A 16,781-nucleotide genomic window follows, 5' to 3' on the forward strand; every position below is an offset into this window, starting at 1 on the left:
AGGTGTCAGAGAACAAATTTCCTTCAATGTAGAAAATTACAAATTATATGAAGAAGTTGGAGAAGGTGTCAGCGCCACTGTTCACCAGGCTCTCTGCATTCCTTTGTGTTGACTGGGATTTGGGAATGTATTCTGCTCAAAATTGTCTTTGTTGTATATGAACCTATTATGATTAATTGAATACGAATCCCTATTCTGCAGTGTAATGATGTGTAATATGCTTGACTATTCCATTGCATCTGCATGTGCAAGCAAATGACTTAACCTATTTTTTCTTTTTATTTTTTGATTGTGTTTGTTGTTTGATTTTGGTTCAGACACAATCATGTAATGTTTATTTAGTCAATATATTGAAGTAGTTGTAAAATTTTATTCATATTATTGTTATTTTTCAACTTTATTACAGGTATGTTTTTTAGTTAAATATAACAGATTCAGAACAATTTTTTTTTTTAAAAAGAGCTATAACGGCGTTTTTTCAAAACGCCACTATAGTGCCAATGGACATTTTTTTAAAATAAAAAAATTTATCACGGCGTTTTAAAAACGTCGCTAAATATTGGATGACGTCATTTTATCATTATTTATTGCATTTAGCGGCGTTTTTAAAAACGCCGTCTATACTAATTTTACGACGTTTTTAAAGCGTCATAAACTTATAGCGACGGCCGCGTCCTCGACGTTTGGTGATAAGCGTCACTAAAGGAATTAGCGGCGTTTTTCATATATATAGCGGCGTTTTTAAAACGCCGCTAAAAGTCATTTTTCCAGCAGTGTACTCGGCAAATTGGTTCTACTATTTTTGTTGTTCTAGTTTATGTTGATGATTTGCTTGTTACAGGCGATGATTTAGCCTCCATCCATCCACTGCTGGAAATTAGGCTTTTAGAGACGTTTAAAAAACGCCGCTATAACTATTAAAAACGCCGCTAATTCTTTTCGTGGCGTTTAGCATCAAACGTCGAAGATGCGGCCGTCGCTGTATCTTTATGGCGCTTTAAAAGCGTCATTATATGAGAATAGGCGGCGTTTTTAAAAACGCCGCCAAATGTATTACATAACAGTAACATGACGTCACGCCGACATTTAACGACGTTTTAAAAACGTCGTAGTAGCTTTTTTTCATTTTAAAAATATCACTATAGTGGCGTTTAAAAAACGCCGTTATAGCTTCATTTTTCTTTTTTTTTTTAAAAAAAAAAATTGTGCTAATTCTGTGATGCATAAGCCCTCAAAAACACTTTGATAAGAACAGTAGCAAAAGGAAAACAAGCCTTCAACTACAAACACAAATACAAAAAAGAAAAAAAAAAGAATCAAATGTATTTGTTTCAAGAGAACATACATAAATATGATGCTAAGTAAATTCTAGCTGTGAGACAATGCAATAAACAAAATTTCATGCCAATGCATTACACAATAACCGATATTGTTTTCATGGAGAACCACCAGCTTGCGGTCCACAAAAAAAATTAGGACAACAATTTTTCAAATATCACTTGTTCCATTAAAAACAAACAGAATTTCATGTTAAGAATCTGTAAAAGCACAAAAATAAGGGTGCAGAATATTAAACTCTCGTCTCTCTTAGTTCTTGAAGTTTGCCAGGCCATATCTTGGTCAAAGTATCCATTTTGCATTGAGAGACAACTTCTTAAGGGAAGCCAATTTAACCTGTAAAGTTGATTTCACAGGGTTAAAAGCATAATTAAACACACCAAACTTCATTTCCATTTAATTTTTAAATTAATATACTACAAAGTTAAATCATTAAACTTCAATATTTCTTAATGGGTAAATAGGATTTCAACACATAACATCAAAGAAGTAAACGTGAGACAAACTCTTATTCAATAAGAGAATGTAATTGAAATTTGGATGTAATTGAGAGATCAATAAAGTAGAGCCTACATTGCTAGTCATTACTATTGCTATTACCAATCATCATAGTGTGATGCACCACACGCAGGTTTAAAGCAAGTTTTAAGCTAACTTAGGGTTAGGTTTGAAGCAGGTTTGAAACAAGTATTATCACAAAGAACCCCAACTACGGTTGGTTTGACATTGATGGGTGGGCACCATAGGCTTCGGTCAATCCGGTCAATCCGGTCAATCCCTACACAGATATGTTTCTTTATCCAAATATGATTATCAACACAACCTAAAGAATTATTCTCTGTCTATTACATTATAAATATAGATACCATATATAGCAGACCAAAAATTTATCACAAATCCAAACTTTAACCAATGTCCCACTAACCCAACCACTCAATTGATAAAAAAATCCAGCAAAATAATTGAGAAAAGACATATATAAGCATAAAAAAAGTTCTAGATTTGGACAACCAATCTATGAGCTAACCATATGCTAGTGTAGCACTCTGTGCATTGGTTTTATTGTTGGCCATTAAAGTTCATGAAGCTTGAGTTGAACCATGGGGGCAAACTGAAATTTTCACTCTAAATTTATGGATGAATGTATATGTAATTTAAATATATATACATACTAATGTATATGCAATCAAAAAAATTTGTACACTCATGTATATGAATATTTTATAAGCTAAGGTCTACAATATTATTAATATTATTTTTCCAATTTGAAAATATAACCTAGAGACCTTAGATAAACATACATAATCAAAACGATTACAAAAATAAACTATTTCTTCGTTTTTTTCCTAAACATAAATATAAAGATGTCAATTTATGAACTAATTTAAATGTAACGACCATTGAACATCCTTGGTTAGAATACAAAATAGTTTTATCATTACATGAACAAAATGATTGCCTGTCTAGAAATTACCTTCTGCATTAGTTCAACAACCATCTCAGGACTGTCTGGTATTCCATGCTCAAGAAATGCCTGCAGCAATGAAGTATATGGTAAATCATCTTTTCTTGACATGAATGGAACATAATAACACACCCATAACTTGTCTTTTATTTAGAAAACACTTGTAAGAATGGACAATTTAACTGAATACGATTACATATATGAAGCATAGAAATTTAGTCAAATAGTTAGTTGAGCGAGGCAAGTTTCCCCAGGAGAAGTCTGAGAATGCAAAAGATAAGATAGTTACAGCTCCCAGAGTAGCAAGAATTCAAAATCTTCCCTTCTGCACAAAGTATGCTAAATTTAACCAGTCCACTCCTTTCCACAAATTCAAGACCCAAACACAGTTTAAAATCATCTTTTGTGAGTCCAATTAGGCTTAATGGTGGTAATTCTATTCAAAAGGGACAAAATAGGTAGATGGATGAGGTTTTTGAAACTGTTGTATCAAGCAAGAATATCCCCAAATTGATATAATTAATTCAAAAACAATTTCTTCATTTTAATATAACCAAATAGTAATTCTAATTGGGTTTCCACTTTCCTCCATAATTTTTTCCCTTTCAGTAAAACAAGTATGAAATTTTGTTTCGTCCATCGTTCTCAAAACCTGTCGTCAAAAATATTTGGAGTATAGTATTTGGAGCATTGTCTAGTTGAAAAAAAATATAGAATATGACAATCTGGTGGATATTACAATATACTATATTCTAAAAGAAAATATAACATTACGTTTAATTGTAATTAGGCTAAGAATATAATAGCAAACTCTAATTATCATATCATGAAAACTAACAGAGCAATCGGCAAAATAGTTACTCTGTCATCATGAAGGAACCAACCATTCTCCAATCAAATCTCACAATCTTCCACAAGTGACATCAAACCACATAAAACTCTTTTAACTGCTGCTCTGTGCTTAGATTACTTTGAACATAAAGTAAGAGATTGAATTGATCCAAGTAACAGCTTTGAAGTATAGTATGATTGCATATGTGCGCTCATGTAAAGATCTAGAAAAATCAAATGCTTAACAAAGATATGCAAAAAAATTCAAAAAGATTAAAAGAATATATAGCATCCCACTCAAAATGATAGCTTCTTGATAATGTCTAGGCACCATTTGAAAAAGGAGAAGAGAAAAAAAAATTATAATCAACATATTAACAAACCTGTGAACTTGACTCTATACCCAGTAGTTTATGCAGATGACCAACATTGCCCCCCTGAAAATGCAAGTTCAACAATATGACTACCAGATAAAACAGCAAAAAAACAGCAAAAAGAGTAGCAGGATTGGGAGCAGGATTCCTGGCAACCTCAACCAGCTGTTGTAATGACTCTGGAGATCCAAGCCTTGCCGCAAGCTATAGGTAAGATCTCAATCAGAACCAGGCACAATCTGATTTAGCCACCATATCAAACAAAATGAATAGTCACAAATCTTAGCCAACGCATCAACGAAATTATGAAGTTTGGAAATGACTTTTGAATCATTGATCAACAATGTTGGAATAAGGGAAATGGCAAACTCAGTCGCAGCCTCTGCACATTATATGCCAACTAGTTAGTTATGTTACTTCAAGGATTACTCGTGTAGAGCAATATTACTTATACATACTATTCCTTCCTCCATCAAGCAACTTAGCCATATGAACATTGTACTCAGCAAGGTTTAGTAGTTCACTGCAAATTAGACCAACAGTAATATCTTTGTCGAACTTTCGATCCTCATCAGAGTAAATCACCTGTAAAAATAATTACAAACAGATTTACTATACTGAAGAACTGAAAAAGGATCAACACCAGATACAGGAAGATATAGGAAGGAGAAAAAATAATTACAGACATGCAAACCTTTATCAAGTTGTACCTCTGCCAACATTTGCTTCTTTAGAGCATTTGCGGCTTCCAAACGTTCCTGAAAAACTCCCACATTTCATATCACAGACACGCAAAAGCAGAAAATAATAATAATAAAAAATACCTTAAGTCAAGAGAATACACAATATTACCTCTAGGATAATGCGAATTGAGTTTCCTTCATTGGCAATGCCAATTTTTCAACACACTAATTCAAATCATATTGTATATCATATTGTAAATCATATTGTATATCATATTGTAAATCATATTGTATAAATAACAAATGCGACGTTTAGAAAACGCCGTTATATGCAAAAGCCCACATCTGAACTTTTTAAATAACAGAAAGCATACCAACTGATCCTCTTCCTGGAGTTCGTGCTGCTATATATGCAAAAGCCCACATCTGGAAACAAGCCAATCCCATTTTCTGGCATAGCAAGCACAGACCTCTGAAAGCAACTCAAACAAGTAAAAATTAATAACTTAAATAGTGTTTTTTATCTAAATATATATATATATATATATATATATATGTGTGTGCTAGAAAAGGCAACCAGACCTCAGTGATAAGCTGGTAGCGACCACGACCAGATAGGCCAATTCCAAATCCCATTGTTATGCTGTCCATGAAGCTTATATATGGCTTTTGTACTAAGAAATTTTACATATTAAAGAATATTCTGCAGTAAATACGTGCAAAAGGTTGGCATGATAAGCACTTATAATTTTTTTTCTAATATAATAGACATATAAATCTACTAATTGAAGAAGCAATATTGCACAATGTGTGATGCAGATGAAATCTAAGTTAAAATTGTTATTTGATCAATCCAATGAACAAGGATGTTGACTACCACAAAGGCCGCTGAATCACACATGAGCAACAAGTTACTGTAAACTGATACGACAAAATTTAGTGTCCCACTTCCAAACTAACATTCAAATGGATGTCTTGAAAACGGAAAACAATATTTGACAAACAAAGAAAATGCACAGCACAAGAACCATAAAAATTTTCCACTCAACATATTCTTGCAAGTAATTGAGCCAATCAAAACAAAAACAAACAATGTGCAGATGCATGCATGTGTTTCTGCAAACAGAAATACACGATATAACCTATGCCTAAGAGAATTTCATATTCCTCTGAAGGTTGTCAGCATAATCTCAATTATTTTTTAGCTGTTTTCGAAAGTTATAAGTTGAAACACTACAAATCATAGACGAAAATAACTAACCAGTATCAACTAGAGAAATGCCTACCATCATTTGGAAGGCAGCCATCACCCCATTTCCATCCTGAGAGCAAGGGCTTTATAGCAAGGCAATAGTGCTTGGATTAAAAATTACAACAGCTTAAGTATGGTGCATTCACAGCATAAACACCCAAATATTTAATAGTGCATTCACAGCTTAACTGGCACAAATTATGTTGCATAATATGATTACCCCCAAAAAAATTGATTACCCCCAGTATTTTGTCTAAAAAATGCAATAAAAACCATGATTTGTTTGAGAAGGTAATGCTTGAACTCGCTCTCGACAAGGATAATCACAAGGGAAGGATGCCAACGCCACAGCCGAGTTCACAGCTCTTGAGGATTTTGCACTTCAACATCAAAGTCATACCAGCATAATTGCTGAGTAAATATGCCCCTCTAAAATTCTTAATTTACCACAAAAATGAGCATGGGGAACTACTTATATAGACGTTATCCATGAACTACCCATCAGATTCAAGAGGTATAGAAAGAAGACCTCAAACTACTAAGGAAAGTAATCAAACCTGCATATTTGAAGAAAAATGAGGATAGGATTCCTTGTGTTGCATTGTTAAATATGAGAAGCATGGTAGCTTTTGAATGGCCTTCAAAGATGTCAAAGCTACTAGGACCTGAAATATTCAACATTACAAAATTAGAGCCACAACTCAAAAATGTATATCCCATGAACCAAGAGCACTAATCATCCTCGAGTGTCCTATACAGATTGAATTGTCCTGAAGCTACACATCCAATAAAAAGGTTATAGCCATTAAAAAGAATGGAGCCTTCAACACAACAAGCCATTAACTATTTCATGAAATTTCTGTACATATATTCTACACAATACACATGAGAGAGAGAGAGAGAGCGCTCCTAACAGAAAACTCAAAAAAATGGAGTGTGTCATGATGTTAAGAAGTTCCAGATTTCTTTCGTATTTTGACACTTCACCAGGATGCTCTGGTTTATTATCGTCGTTGTCATCAGTGTCGGCTTGATCAACTTGGTGTCGTTGTCATCAGTGTCGGCTTGATCAGTGTCGGCTTGACCTTTTGATGAGATGGAAATTAAAGAAGCAGTTTTTTATTGTGAGAGAGATAAAGCTGTTGGACCTGCGGTTTCTCCATGGCTGTTTTTTAGGATTATTGGGATGTAGTGAAAAAGGATTTGCTAAGTGTCTACTGAATTCTATGAGAAAGAAGTAGTTAATCTGTGTGCCAATGCATCTTTTATATGTTTGATTCCTAAGAAAGAAGACTCATTGAAGATTAGCGATTTCAGACAAATCAGTTTGGTCACACCTCTGTATAAGACTTTGGAATAAGTGCTTTCAAAAAGATTTAAGGACAATTTTGGGAAAAACAATTTCCTCGGTTCAAGGAGCCTTTGTGAAGGGCTAAGCAAATCTTAGGGAATAGGATTCTCTGCAAAACTATTATTGCAATAACGCAAAGATGATGGTGATTTGGGCTTAAAGCATCTACATACACTACCACTAATTATGTTTTGGGCTTAAATTACTTACCTAAACTACCATTGCAAGATATTTGTTCATTCCCTCATTGAACCATCATTTAATAATCGTTTGCGTTTGAGTGCAAAAGATACACACTTGCGTTTAGTAACTACTCTTGTTTTTCTTTCTGTAATCGCTTGCAATGCAATGAAATTTTGCTAGTTTTATGATTTAGCATAAGAAAAAAAAGTTCATTCATGAATTATAGTTTTTGCATTATACATGGTTCAAAGTTGAGAGACTTGATTATCATTTAGCATCTACAGTTCAATTTATGCAAAATTGAGAACCATAATTAAACGTTAGCAACTAAAATGAATATATATATAAATAAATAAAAAATCAATACCAAAACGAAAAACGAAACAAAAAATTTAAAAACATCAAGGGGCATACCTGGTATTTTTCTGCCAGATAGAGCTGCAAGTGCTACATATATGTTTTCAGGATCTTGAGGTTGAAAATCAAAAACAAAGGCCTAGAAAAGAAAGAAATGTGATGAGAAAATTATGTTAGAATAAATAAATGCGTGTTCAAATTGACCTATTGGATAGTAAGACTCTGTTTGGATGGAGGGAAAGTAAAAAGGGAAGGAACTCAAATCCCAAAACCCAATAAAAATTATGAAATTCCCACGAGAATATGACTCAATCAAACCCTCCATCAGATGATTAGATGAGAAAACCTCAAAACCCATTAATATATAGTTGTGAATATGTCTGCACTGTATATTGCATTGAAATCATAAAGAATAGAGAAGAGAATGAATCAGAGAGACTAGAAATCATCCAGCACATTCAATGTTTTCCACACAATGAATAAGGAAACAACTTGGAATTGCAACCCAAATAAGTACCTCATTACTAAAACCAGTTAAAGTACCACATCGATCTGCAAAAGAAGAAAAAAAAAATTGTTTACACTAATGAATATCCAAGAAGAAAAGAGAAAACCAGAGTGAGAGAAAAATAATAGCATAAAACAACTATCACAAAAATAATAATAAATAAATAAATAAATAGTAGAAGAAGAAGAGGAAGTGGTGCTTGAGTGGATTTGACTCTTTTTGGAAGAACAGATCAGGTCTGGAGGGACCAATCTCATTGAAAATAAATAAAAAATAAAAAATAAAATTCTGGAAAGTCCCTGCTACAATAGCAAATCGAAAAAATATTGAGAAGCAATAATTCCAGCTAGAAGAAGAACTATCAGAAAAATTTGGTCGATTATATCAAATCAAATATGCAAACTATGAGAGAGAGAGAGAGAGAGAGACCTCTCATTCTCGAACCATCGGAACACAGGTTTCGAGATCAAACCTGTTAGTTCTAAGAGGCTTCTTCTTCTTGAACCATGGGAACACCGAGATCGATTCGACGCAAATAGAGCACGAAATACAAGTTTTGAGATCAGATCCCTGTATTTCTAAGAGAAATTAGCGAAAACCCTAACAAGCTTTGAGTTCTCGAGATCAGGTTTCTAATCATATAAACCCCAAGAAAGAACAAGAAATTGATACATACAGATTTTAATAGATTAGCATGACAGAAATCGATCAAGAAACACGACAAAGTGAGATCAAAACAAACTCAATTTAATACTTACGGTGAAGTGTAGAAATCGAACCAATAGTTTCGATTCGTCTATAACTCCTCGCTTTCAAAGGCAAATCGCAAATCAATTAGAGGGAAATTGAAGAACACATAGATCCAAAGCCTAAATAAAATGATTACTGAGAAATCGAAGAAAAATCAGCAGATCCAAACCCTAGACGCCATTCTTGCAAACTTTCTCTCACTAAAAAGTAAAAACCCTCATCTCTCACTCACGGTTCTTTTTATGAGAGAGGAATTTTATAAAATATTTTTTTTATCCGATATATAGAAAAACGCAACAGGCCTTCCTCTTCCTACGGGGTGACATGACTTTTTTTTTGAAAGAAGCACCACCTTTTCTGCAGCGTTTTTAAAAACGTTGTTATATAAGCGCCGGGGTAGCCTATATTTCTCGTAGTGATCGCTTGCAGGAATTCTTATAGAGTAAATTTCAGTTAAAAAATCTTGGAAAACTCAAGTATTTTTTGGGCATCAAAGTAGCTCGCTTCGCCACCGATATTTTTATTAATTAGCGAAAATATGTTCTTGACATCCTTGCAGATACAGGCTAATTAGGCTGTCGTCCAGCCTCATCCTCGATGGAACAATATCGTAAACTCTTGGTTGATTCAAGTGATCCCTTCTCGGATCCCAATTCCTACTGCCGGCTTATTGGTCGCTTGATACACTCACCATTTCTCGGCTAGACATCACTTTCGCCGTCAATCTGCTCAGCCCGTTCATGCATACTCCACGCATTCCTCACTTTGATGCTGTTAATCGTATACTTCGCAACCTCAAGGGCTCCGTCTCTCATGGCTTACTCTTCTCTGCCAGTTCGGATCTCATACTCATTAGATACACCGATTCGGATTGGGCTAGTTGTCCCATGACTCGTCGCTCGACTATGGGTTATTTCCTTACTCTTGGTAGCAGCCTCGTCTTTTGGAGCACAAAAAAGCAGAGTGTAGTCTCACGGTCTTCTACCGAAATCAAATATCGGACCATGACTTCGACCACTTGCAAATTATTGTGGCTTCATACTCTCTTACGTGATTTAGCGGTCCCTTTATCATCACCAATCGCCCTCTATTGTGACAATCAAGCAGCTTTGAATAACGCCTGCAACCTAGTATTTCATGAGCGCTCCAAACACATTGGTCTAGCAAGGTATTCTTCAGCTTCATCACATTGCATCTGTAGACCAATTAGTCAACATTTTCATTAAGGCCTTGGGTGTCGAACAATTTCGCTTTCTGATGTCCAAGCTGGGCATCATATCCCTCATTGTTTCATCTTGAGGGGAAGTATTAACGACAATCAATGGCTGATCCTCTATATTCAGCAACAATCAATTAGAATCAAATCTATTCCATAAGCAGTGTCCTTTCATATCCCTATTCCATGATCATAGATGATTATTCTCCTTCCATATCCATCATAGTTACTCGTATGTTCTTCCTTTATATGTGTAGTTGTGTTCTGTACATTGCGAAATAAAATTGTATTCATTAGAATACATCTTATCAATAATAAAATATAGATCAACCCAATAATATACTTAACCTAATCGGAATAGTGAAGCTAGAAGACGAAGTACGCAACCAATCGCCACCGTTACACTTTGTACAAAGTGTGACGCGAACTTAGAGAATATGCGATGTTAAAAGACTATAACAGATGTATATGGTATCAAAATATAAATATAACATTTTAATATAAATAAATGATAACATTTTTTCATCAATTTGACTAATGAATTACTTATAAAAATGATTAAGTGTTATGTGAATTAAAATTTTAAAAAATTTAATAAAATTATATCAAATTTATAAGACTTATTGTAGGATTTTTAGTTTAAAGTCTTTGATATTAAAATTTTATAAGATAAATGACATGTAATATTTTTATAGTAGTTGGGGTTTGTCAACATTTTCACAAAGAAATTTCAATATAGAGAAATTTTAAGACAAAGAAATTTATCTTTGCAAAGAAATTTCAGCTCGTTACAGAGAAATTCGTCACAAATGGACCTTAATTAATAAGAAAAAAATATATTAGACCTCTCATATTACCAAAAGTTGGAAAGATATTTCACTAATTTTTCCCTTATTGTATTGGGTAAATTACATTGACCTCTATTGAGATTTAAAGAAAATATAATGCCTCTTTGAGGACAAAAAAAAAAAAAAAACTGCTTGTTGATTTATTTCTATCCCATAATCTCTCTCATTTTTTGCATGTCTTAATAATAAACAAAAAAAATCAAAAAATAAGCCACAGTCAAAACAACTTGATTACACCGATTTTTTTTAATAAGGTTGAATAGATTAAAAATAATACAAATAATATGAAGACATATTGATGAATAAATAAATTATACATTTCACTAAAAAAAAAGAAAAAAGAAGATAATTCCAATATAAAAATAATAATATTAATTTTTTATTCATATAATTAACAAATAAATTAAAATATTATTTTTTATATCAAAATCTATAACTTTATTTATTTATTTTTTTTTTAAAAAAATCTCATGAGTTCTCATCTCAAGGGCATTTTTGACTTTCTAGAATCCTCTCAATATAGAAAGCTACTGTCCATAAGGGTCTGTTTGGAAAAATTCTATTTTCACACACTTAATTACTTTAGTGCACATTTTTTCTCAGCACACACACTTATTGATTTGATTATTAATTAATTTTCTCAACCCACACACTAAAAGTTACAATTATACTCTTCACTCATAATCATTGTTCACACACCACCTAACCCTCCTTTCTACACACATATTGAGTGACTTTGCTTCCAGATTTGTAGACCTACTGTAGACCTACGTGAAGACCATTCAAGATCATAGTGTGAAGTGAAGTGAAAACAACGTCCTCCATTGAAGATCTCCAATGAAGACTTTATTGAACCTCCATTAAAAATTTCATTGAAAACTTTTCAAAATATTGTTGAAGATGATACATTTTTCCATTTTGTTATTGCATTTATCATTTTCAGATCTCTATGCACTCCACTACTATAAAACTCTCATTTTTTTTTAATGTTTTTCGGTTAGGGGATTTCGGCACTGGTTTTCTGAAATTATACATTTAATTCGAAACTTAACTTCCAAATAAAAGTGATTAGTTCATAAATTTGTTCTGAAAAAAAAAAAAACTTTCGGCAATTGATGTTTGAATATAATGAAATAATTCGGCACTAGTTGTCTAACTGAAAACCGTGAAAGGAAAAAAAGAAAAAAAAAAAAGAGTTTTGCGCGAAAAAACTAAACATTTTCATCACTAATAGAGTATAAATCTTGAGATTAAAGCAATATGAGAGTTGTTATGAGAATATTGTTTTGCAAGTAATAGAGGAGTGTAGAGTGTGTAGCAAGCAAAGTGAGAACAATAAAAAAAATTAGGGTTTAATTTTTTTTACTCAAAATGTGTATATTGAGATTTTTTTCTTTTTAAAAGATGTGTACAGAGAATATTTTTATATAACATTCTGGTGTTAATGGATGTCCATTATGTCATTTTAATTAAGGACATCTCCAACAATTTGCTAAATAATTCATCAAATTTGAGTAAAATTTGAGTTTGATGATGGATCCGATGAACTGTTAGAGATGGCCTAAGATATAATTAGGGTAAATTATAATTTAACCCCCTGTGGTTTGCCTAAAAAATACAGAGTCCCCCTATAGTTTCATTCGTAACACTTAAACTCTCTATACTTCATACCATAGTGCAATATTCGACGGAACTGTTTGTTTAAACAATGTGTGTGTTGCAGGAGCAGAAATGGTGAGAGTGGTGTTTCCTGCCCAAAAACATATGGCAAATGACCAAAACACCCTTATTGCCATATATATACACAAATCAAGACCCAAACAACATAGAACCGTAAACTAAAATTTACCCAAAATTTTCAAAAGCTGCCCAGATTTTCCCAAAGTTGAAGATTTTGAAGATTATTGTTGAATGGCTTCTTCATTTGCTTCCGAAAGTGGACAGTCAAGGACAAATGCTCCAAGACTATGTTATTGTGGAGAGAGATCCCCTGTGAAGACTTCAATGACATCTGGAAATATGGGTAGAAGGTTTTATGGTTGTGCGAAATATGGGGTAAGCAAAACTAATTTTTTGTTTTTTTATTTTGGAAAAAAAGATTGAATTTTGTTTGAAAAGGAATTTGTGGATTCATATTTTTTTGTTATAAGTTGATGCAATTTGTGGCTACTTTAAATGGGTTGATCCACCTATGTGCCAACATGGGAAGGAGGTGTTGCCAAAGATGGTTGCAAAGATGAACAGGTTGGAGAATGAACTAGCAAGAAGTCGTAGAAGGGAGAAAACGTTTTGCAAAGCTTTGTTTAGGACATGGATTTTTTTCTTTATCATAACAATTTTATGGGTGAAGCTAGCTAGAGAGAAGAAAAATGGGTTGTTATTGGGCCATAGAGTTTGAGAGATGAAAAATATAGTAAAGGTCGAAAATGAAGGTGTACAATGGTCTGTGAAGCAATTGTAATGAAAGAATATTTTGGGTCATGATATGTAAGTATCTGATGAACCAAAGAAATGCAATAAAATTGTTGAATACATCTTCCAAGAACATTAAAGAATAGAAACATGTTGGTTCCCATTGTTCCCTTATTTGAAACATGCTTAATTTTCTTAATACAAAACAATTTCAACAAGTAAACATGCGTATTAATAAAGGTACACAAAACAAACAATAAGGTACACAAATAACAAACAATAAGGTAGACAATACTATTTAAACAAATAAACCTATGGACAAACAACACAAACAATGTGTAAATATCAACTCAGAATTGTATAATTCAACACACAGTACTTTAATACAAGCCATAATTCAATTCACTGGACTTCTCAAAACATAATAAACTAAGATACTATTGTTTACTAGCCAGTTTCAAATTCAAAAACAAATTGGTATAACCCACTTAATGATTTAACAAGTTGAAAAATACTCAAAACATAACAAAAGCTGACTCAAAACACAAAAACAAATGCCTAGTCCATCATGCTTTGCCTTTTCCATTGTCAGTTTGCCTCTGAGTTGTAGTTTTTGCAGATCCACCTACTCCTCTACCTCTTGTTATGAAGTTACCTCCCTATGCAGATCTGGACATAACCTTACCACCTCCAACTGGTTCACTATTTTCTCTACCATAACTAGTGGGTTGTAACACACACAAGTATCCAATTATATTTTGTGGAAAACTATAAAAGCAAATAAAGTTACATAGAAGAGAGAGATAGAGTTAACCTGAGATGAAGATGTGTTGCCCATCTAAGCTGGGAAATGTGGAGAATTTTGGCCAACTTCAGTAATCTTGGGTTATAATGATTTAACAAGTATGCAATCAAATGTTATGAGTTATGTAAAAAGCATATGAACTTGCAAATAAAATTTAAGTATACCTGAGATGATAAGTTATCAAATTTTGGAGAACTGTATTGAACTTTAGTGGGCTGCAATGATAATGGTCCAAGTAAGCAATTATATGTTGTCAACCATGTCAAAAACCAAATGGCACCCAAAGAAGAGAGAGCTTACCTGAGATGCTAACGTGTTGCCTCTCATACTTGGAAATTCTTCAAATGTTTGGCCAACTCTAGTGGGTTGCAATGATGTAACAAGTATGCAAATCAACAATAGAACTGGGCTGTAATGATGTAACAAGCATGCAAAGTGGACATATCTTACTTGAGATGAGGATGTGTTGGCCTTCTTACTAGGGACCTTCCTTCTGGGCTGCAATGGTTTATATCTGTATTAAGTAATTTTTGTAGAATGTATTGCAAAATAAAATAAAATTGGAGGTTCAGGTTACTTGAGATGCTGTTGCTGTTGCCGAAGCTGTTGCTGTTGTTGTTTCTGTTGCTGTTGCTGTTGATGTTGATGTTGATGTTGATGTTGATGTTGATGTTGCTGCTGAAGGTGGTTGCTGCTGGTTACTTTTTTTTTGCTTAAAAAGCTTGGACTTGGGATGGACAGGACCCTACAACTGCATTTCTTTTCCTCCAAATCAACAATACGTGTGGTATCACCCCAATCTACTTCAAATTTTCTATTACTACAATAGGTTGCAAAATAATTCTTAGCTTGCACCTTTAGTGCTTCCAAATCTTTGACAATGTTGGGACAAATTTCACCAGTGTATTTTTCAATCCCTTCCTTCTTGATTTGAATCCTATGCATTACCCTCCTTCTAATCCATTCAAGCATGCTGATTATGGGTTTGTCCATGGCTTCCAAGATGTTGTTATTGAATGACTCACACATGTTGTTCACCAATGTATCATACCTACTTCTTGGGCTAAAATAGGACCTAGTCCATAAAGCAGGATCTATCTTCCTTAGCCACTTGTATGCTTTCTCTTCTGGATCCATTTCCTTCAACTTGTTCATATGAAATTCAAATTCCCTCACAATCCCAGATGCAGCTGCCTTCCACAATAGGTCTCTTAATTTAATCCCTTTGAACTTTGCTCTAAAATTTGAGTAAATATGCCTTATACAAAACCTATGTTCCACATTTGGCATTACCTTCTCAAATGTAGGTACTAATCCCTTATATTCGTTAGAAATGAAGACCCATTCCATGTCATTAGCACTACCAATATCATCCATGAGTTGCCTTAAAAACCACACCCAAGAATCTTTACTTTCTGCCAAAACAGCTGCCCATGAAATTGAAAAATAGTTGTTGTTCCCATCCCTTTCAAGTGCACATAATAATTGTCCACCATAGATTCGTTTTAAATGACACCCATCCAATCCTATAATGGGCCTGCATCCTTCAACAAATCCTATTATAAGGGCTGCAAACCCAACATATAACCTCTGGAAAACTGGAGGTAATCCTAAGTTAGACTTAAGCATGCCTTTATTGGGCCTATCCACCACTACTTGCATTACATTGTTAGGATTATGTAGCCTCACTATTTCACAATAATCATACACCTTTGCATATTGGACCCTTTGATCCCCTTCAATAACTTCTCTTGCTTTCTTTTTAGCCCTATACAATTGAGGCCTACTAAAATCAACCATTAACTCTCTTCAAACCGTCTTCTGCATAGGCCCAACTTTGATGTTAGGGTCATCCCTTAATTTGTCCATATACTTGTGTGCCAAGTAAGTTGAGTTCACAAAGTGATTATTATATGACCTTTCACATGCATGCTTTGGCTGGAATGATTTTATTTGAAAAGTTCTCTCACCTTGCATGGGAGAAGCATGCAATCTCCATCCACATCCATGCTTGCACACTACAGTAATCCTAGAGTTGTCATTCTGTATGTACTTTATGTCATAACCATGTTGGATATTCCACTCTTTCATTGTCTTTCTAAAAATTTGAGGGGTGGCAAACTTCATTCTAAGTTTGAGTTGTGGTTTCTTCATATCTATTTCTTCAATGAACTTAGGATATTTATCTTCATATTCCTCATCTAATGAGTTATGTACACTATGTAAATCTTCATCCTCAGGATCAGAATACCACCCTTCATCTGTCCCTTGATCACATGAAGGAGGTTGCCTCTTTCTTTTCTTTGCAGTCTCCCTTGGTGAGAAAATATCATCATCTTTTGGCCCCTCTAAACCCTCATTCAACCAGCCAAGTTCATCACGTTCATAGTCTTTATCTTTTGAACCAC

General features: G+C 33.7%; 2 protein-coding genes across 8 annotated transcripts; both read right to left on the minus strand.

The window, feature by feature from the left end:
* Positions 1–1,388: 1,388 nt before the first annotated feature.
* LOC145799815 (CMP-sialic acid transporter 3-like) lies at positions 1,389–9,426 on the minus strand. Of its 7 annotated transcripts, none has more exons than XR_014341331.1 (9): positions 9,101–9,418; positions 8,772–8,912; positions 8,352–8,386; positions 7,892–7,973; positions 6,501–6,608; positions 5,978–6,323; positions 4,018–4,071; positions 2,813–2,872; positions 1,389–1,674 (listed from the first exon to the last, which is right to left on the minus strand). XR_014341331.1 is itself a non-coding variant. In XM_082889455.1 (7 exons), exons 2-6 carry the CDS (start codon positions 8,776–8,778, stop codon positions 2,862–2,864), a joined length of 243 nt encoding a protein of 80 aa, XP_082745581.1. In that variant the 5' UTR covers positions 8,779–8,912; positions 9,101–9,417; the 3' UTR covers positions 1,389–1,674; positions 2,813–2,861. The 7 variants fall into 7 exon arrangements, 1 of the variants encoding a protein (XP_082745581.1); XR_014341333.1 differs by having other exon boundaries at positions 5,953–6,323; XR_014341330.1 differs by lacking the exon at positions 5,978–6,323 and having other exon boundaries at positions 8,772–8,920; positions 9,101–9,426.
* A 3,588-nt stretch (positions 9,427–13,014) lies between these two features.
* On the minus strand, positions 13,015–16,173 carry LOC145820987 (uncharacterized). Its single transcript, XM_082917623.1, has 3 exons — positions 15,229–16,173; positions 14,538–14,588; positions 13,015–13,167 (listed from the first exon to the last, which is right to left on the minus strand). Exons 1-3 carry the CDS (start codon positions 16,171–16,173, stop codon positions 13,015–13,017), a joined length of 1,149 nt encoding a protein of 382 aa, XP_082773749.1.
* Positions 16,174–16,781: the final 608 nt, after the last annotated feature.

This window comes from Camellia sinensis, chromosome 1, assembly GCF_055761805.1.
Source record: "Camellia sinensis isolate YWXY chromosome 1, ASM5576180v1, whole genome shotgun sequence".
NCBI lineage: Eukaryota > Viridiplantae > Streptophyta > Magnoliopsida > Ericales > Theaceae > Camellia > Camellia sinensis.

Coding starts and splice junctions, on each gene's coding strand:
- LOC145799815 (XM_082889455.1), bottom strand. Junction 7,974..8,351: donor TAACTGGTTTTAGTAATGAG/GTACTTATTTGG, acceptor TTTCTTTTCTAG/GCCTTTGTTTTTGATTTTCA. Junction 6,609..7,891: donor ATCTGGCAGAAAAATACCAG/GTATGCCCCTTG, acceptor TGAATATTTCAG/GTCCTAGTAGCTTTGACATC.
- LOC145820987 (XM_082917623.1), bottom strand. CDS start 16,173: ATGGTTGATTTTAGTAGGCCTCAATTGTATAGGGCTAAAAAGAAAGCA. Junction 14,589..15,228: donor AAGATTTGGAAGCACTAAAG/GTGCAAGCTAAG, acceptor TTATCATTGCAG/CCCACTAAAGTTCAATACAG. Junction 13,168..14,537: donor TTGATAACTTATCATCTCAG/GTATACTTAAAT, acceptor CCATATTTCCAG/ATGTCATTGAAGTCTTCACA.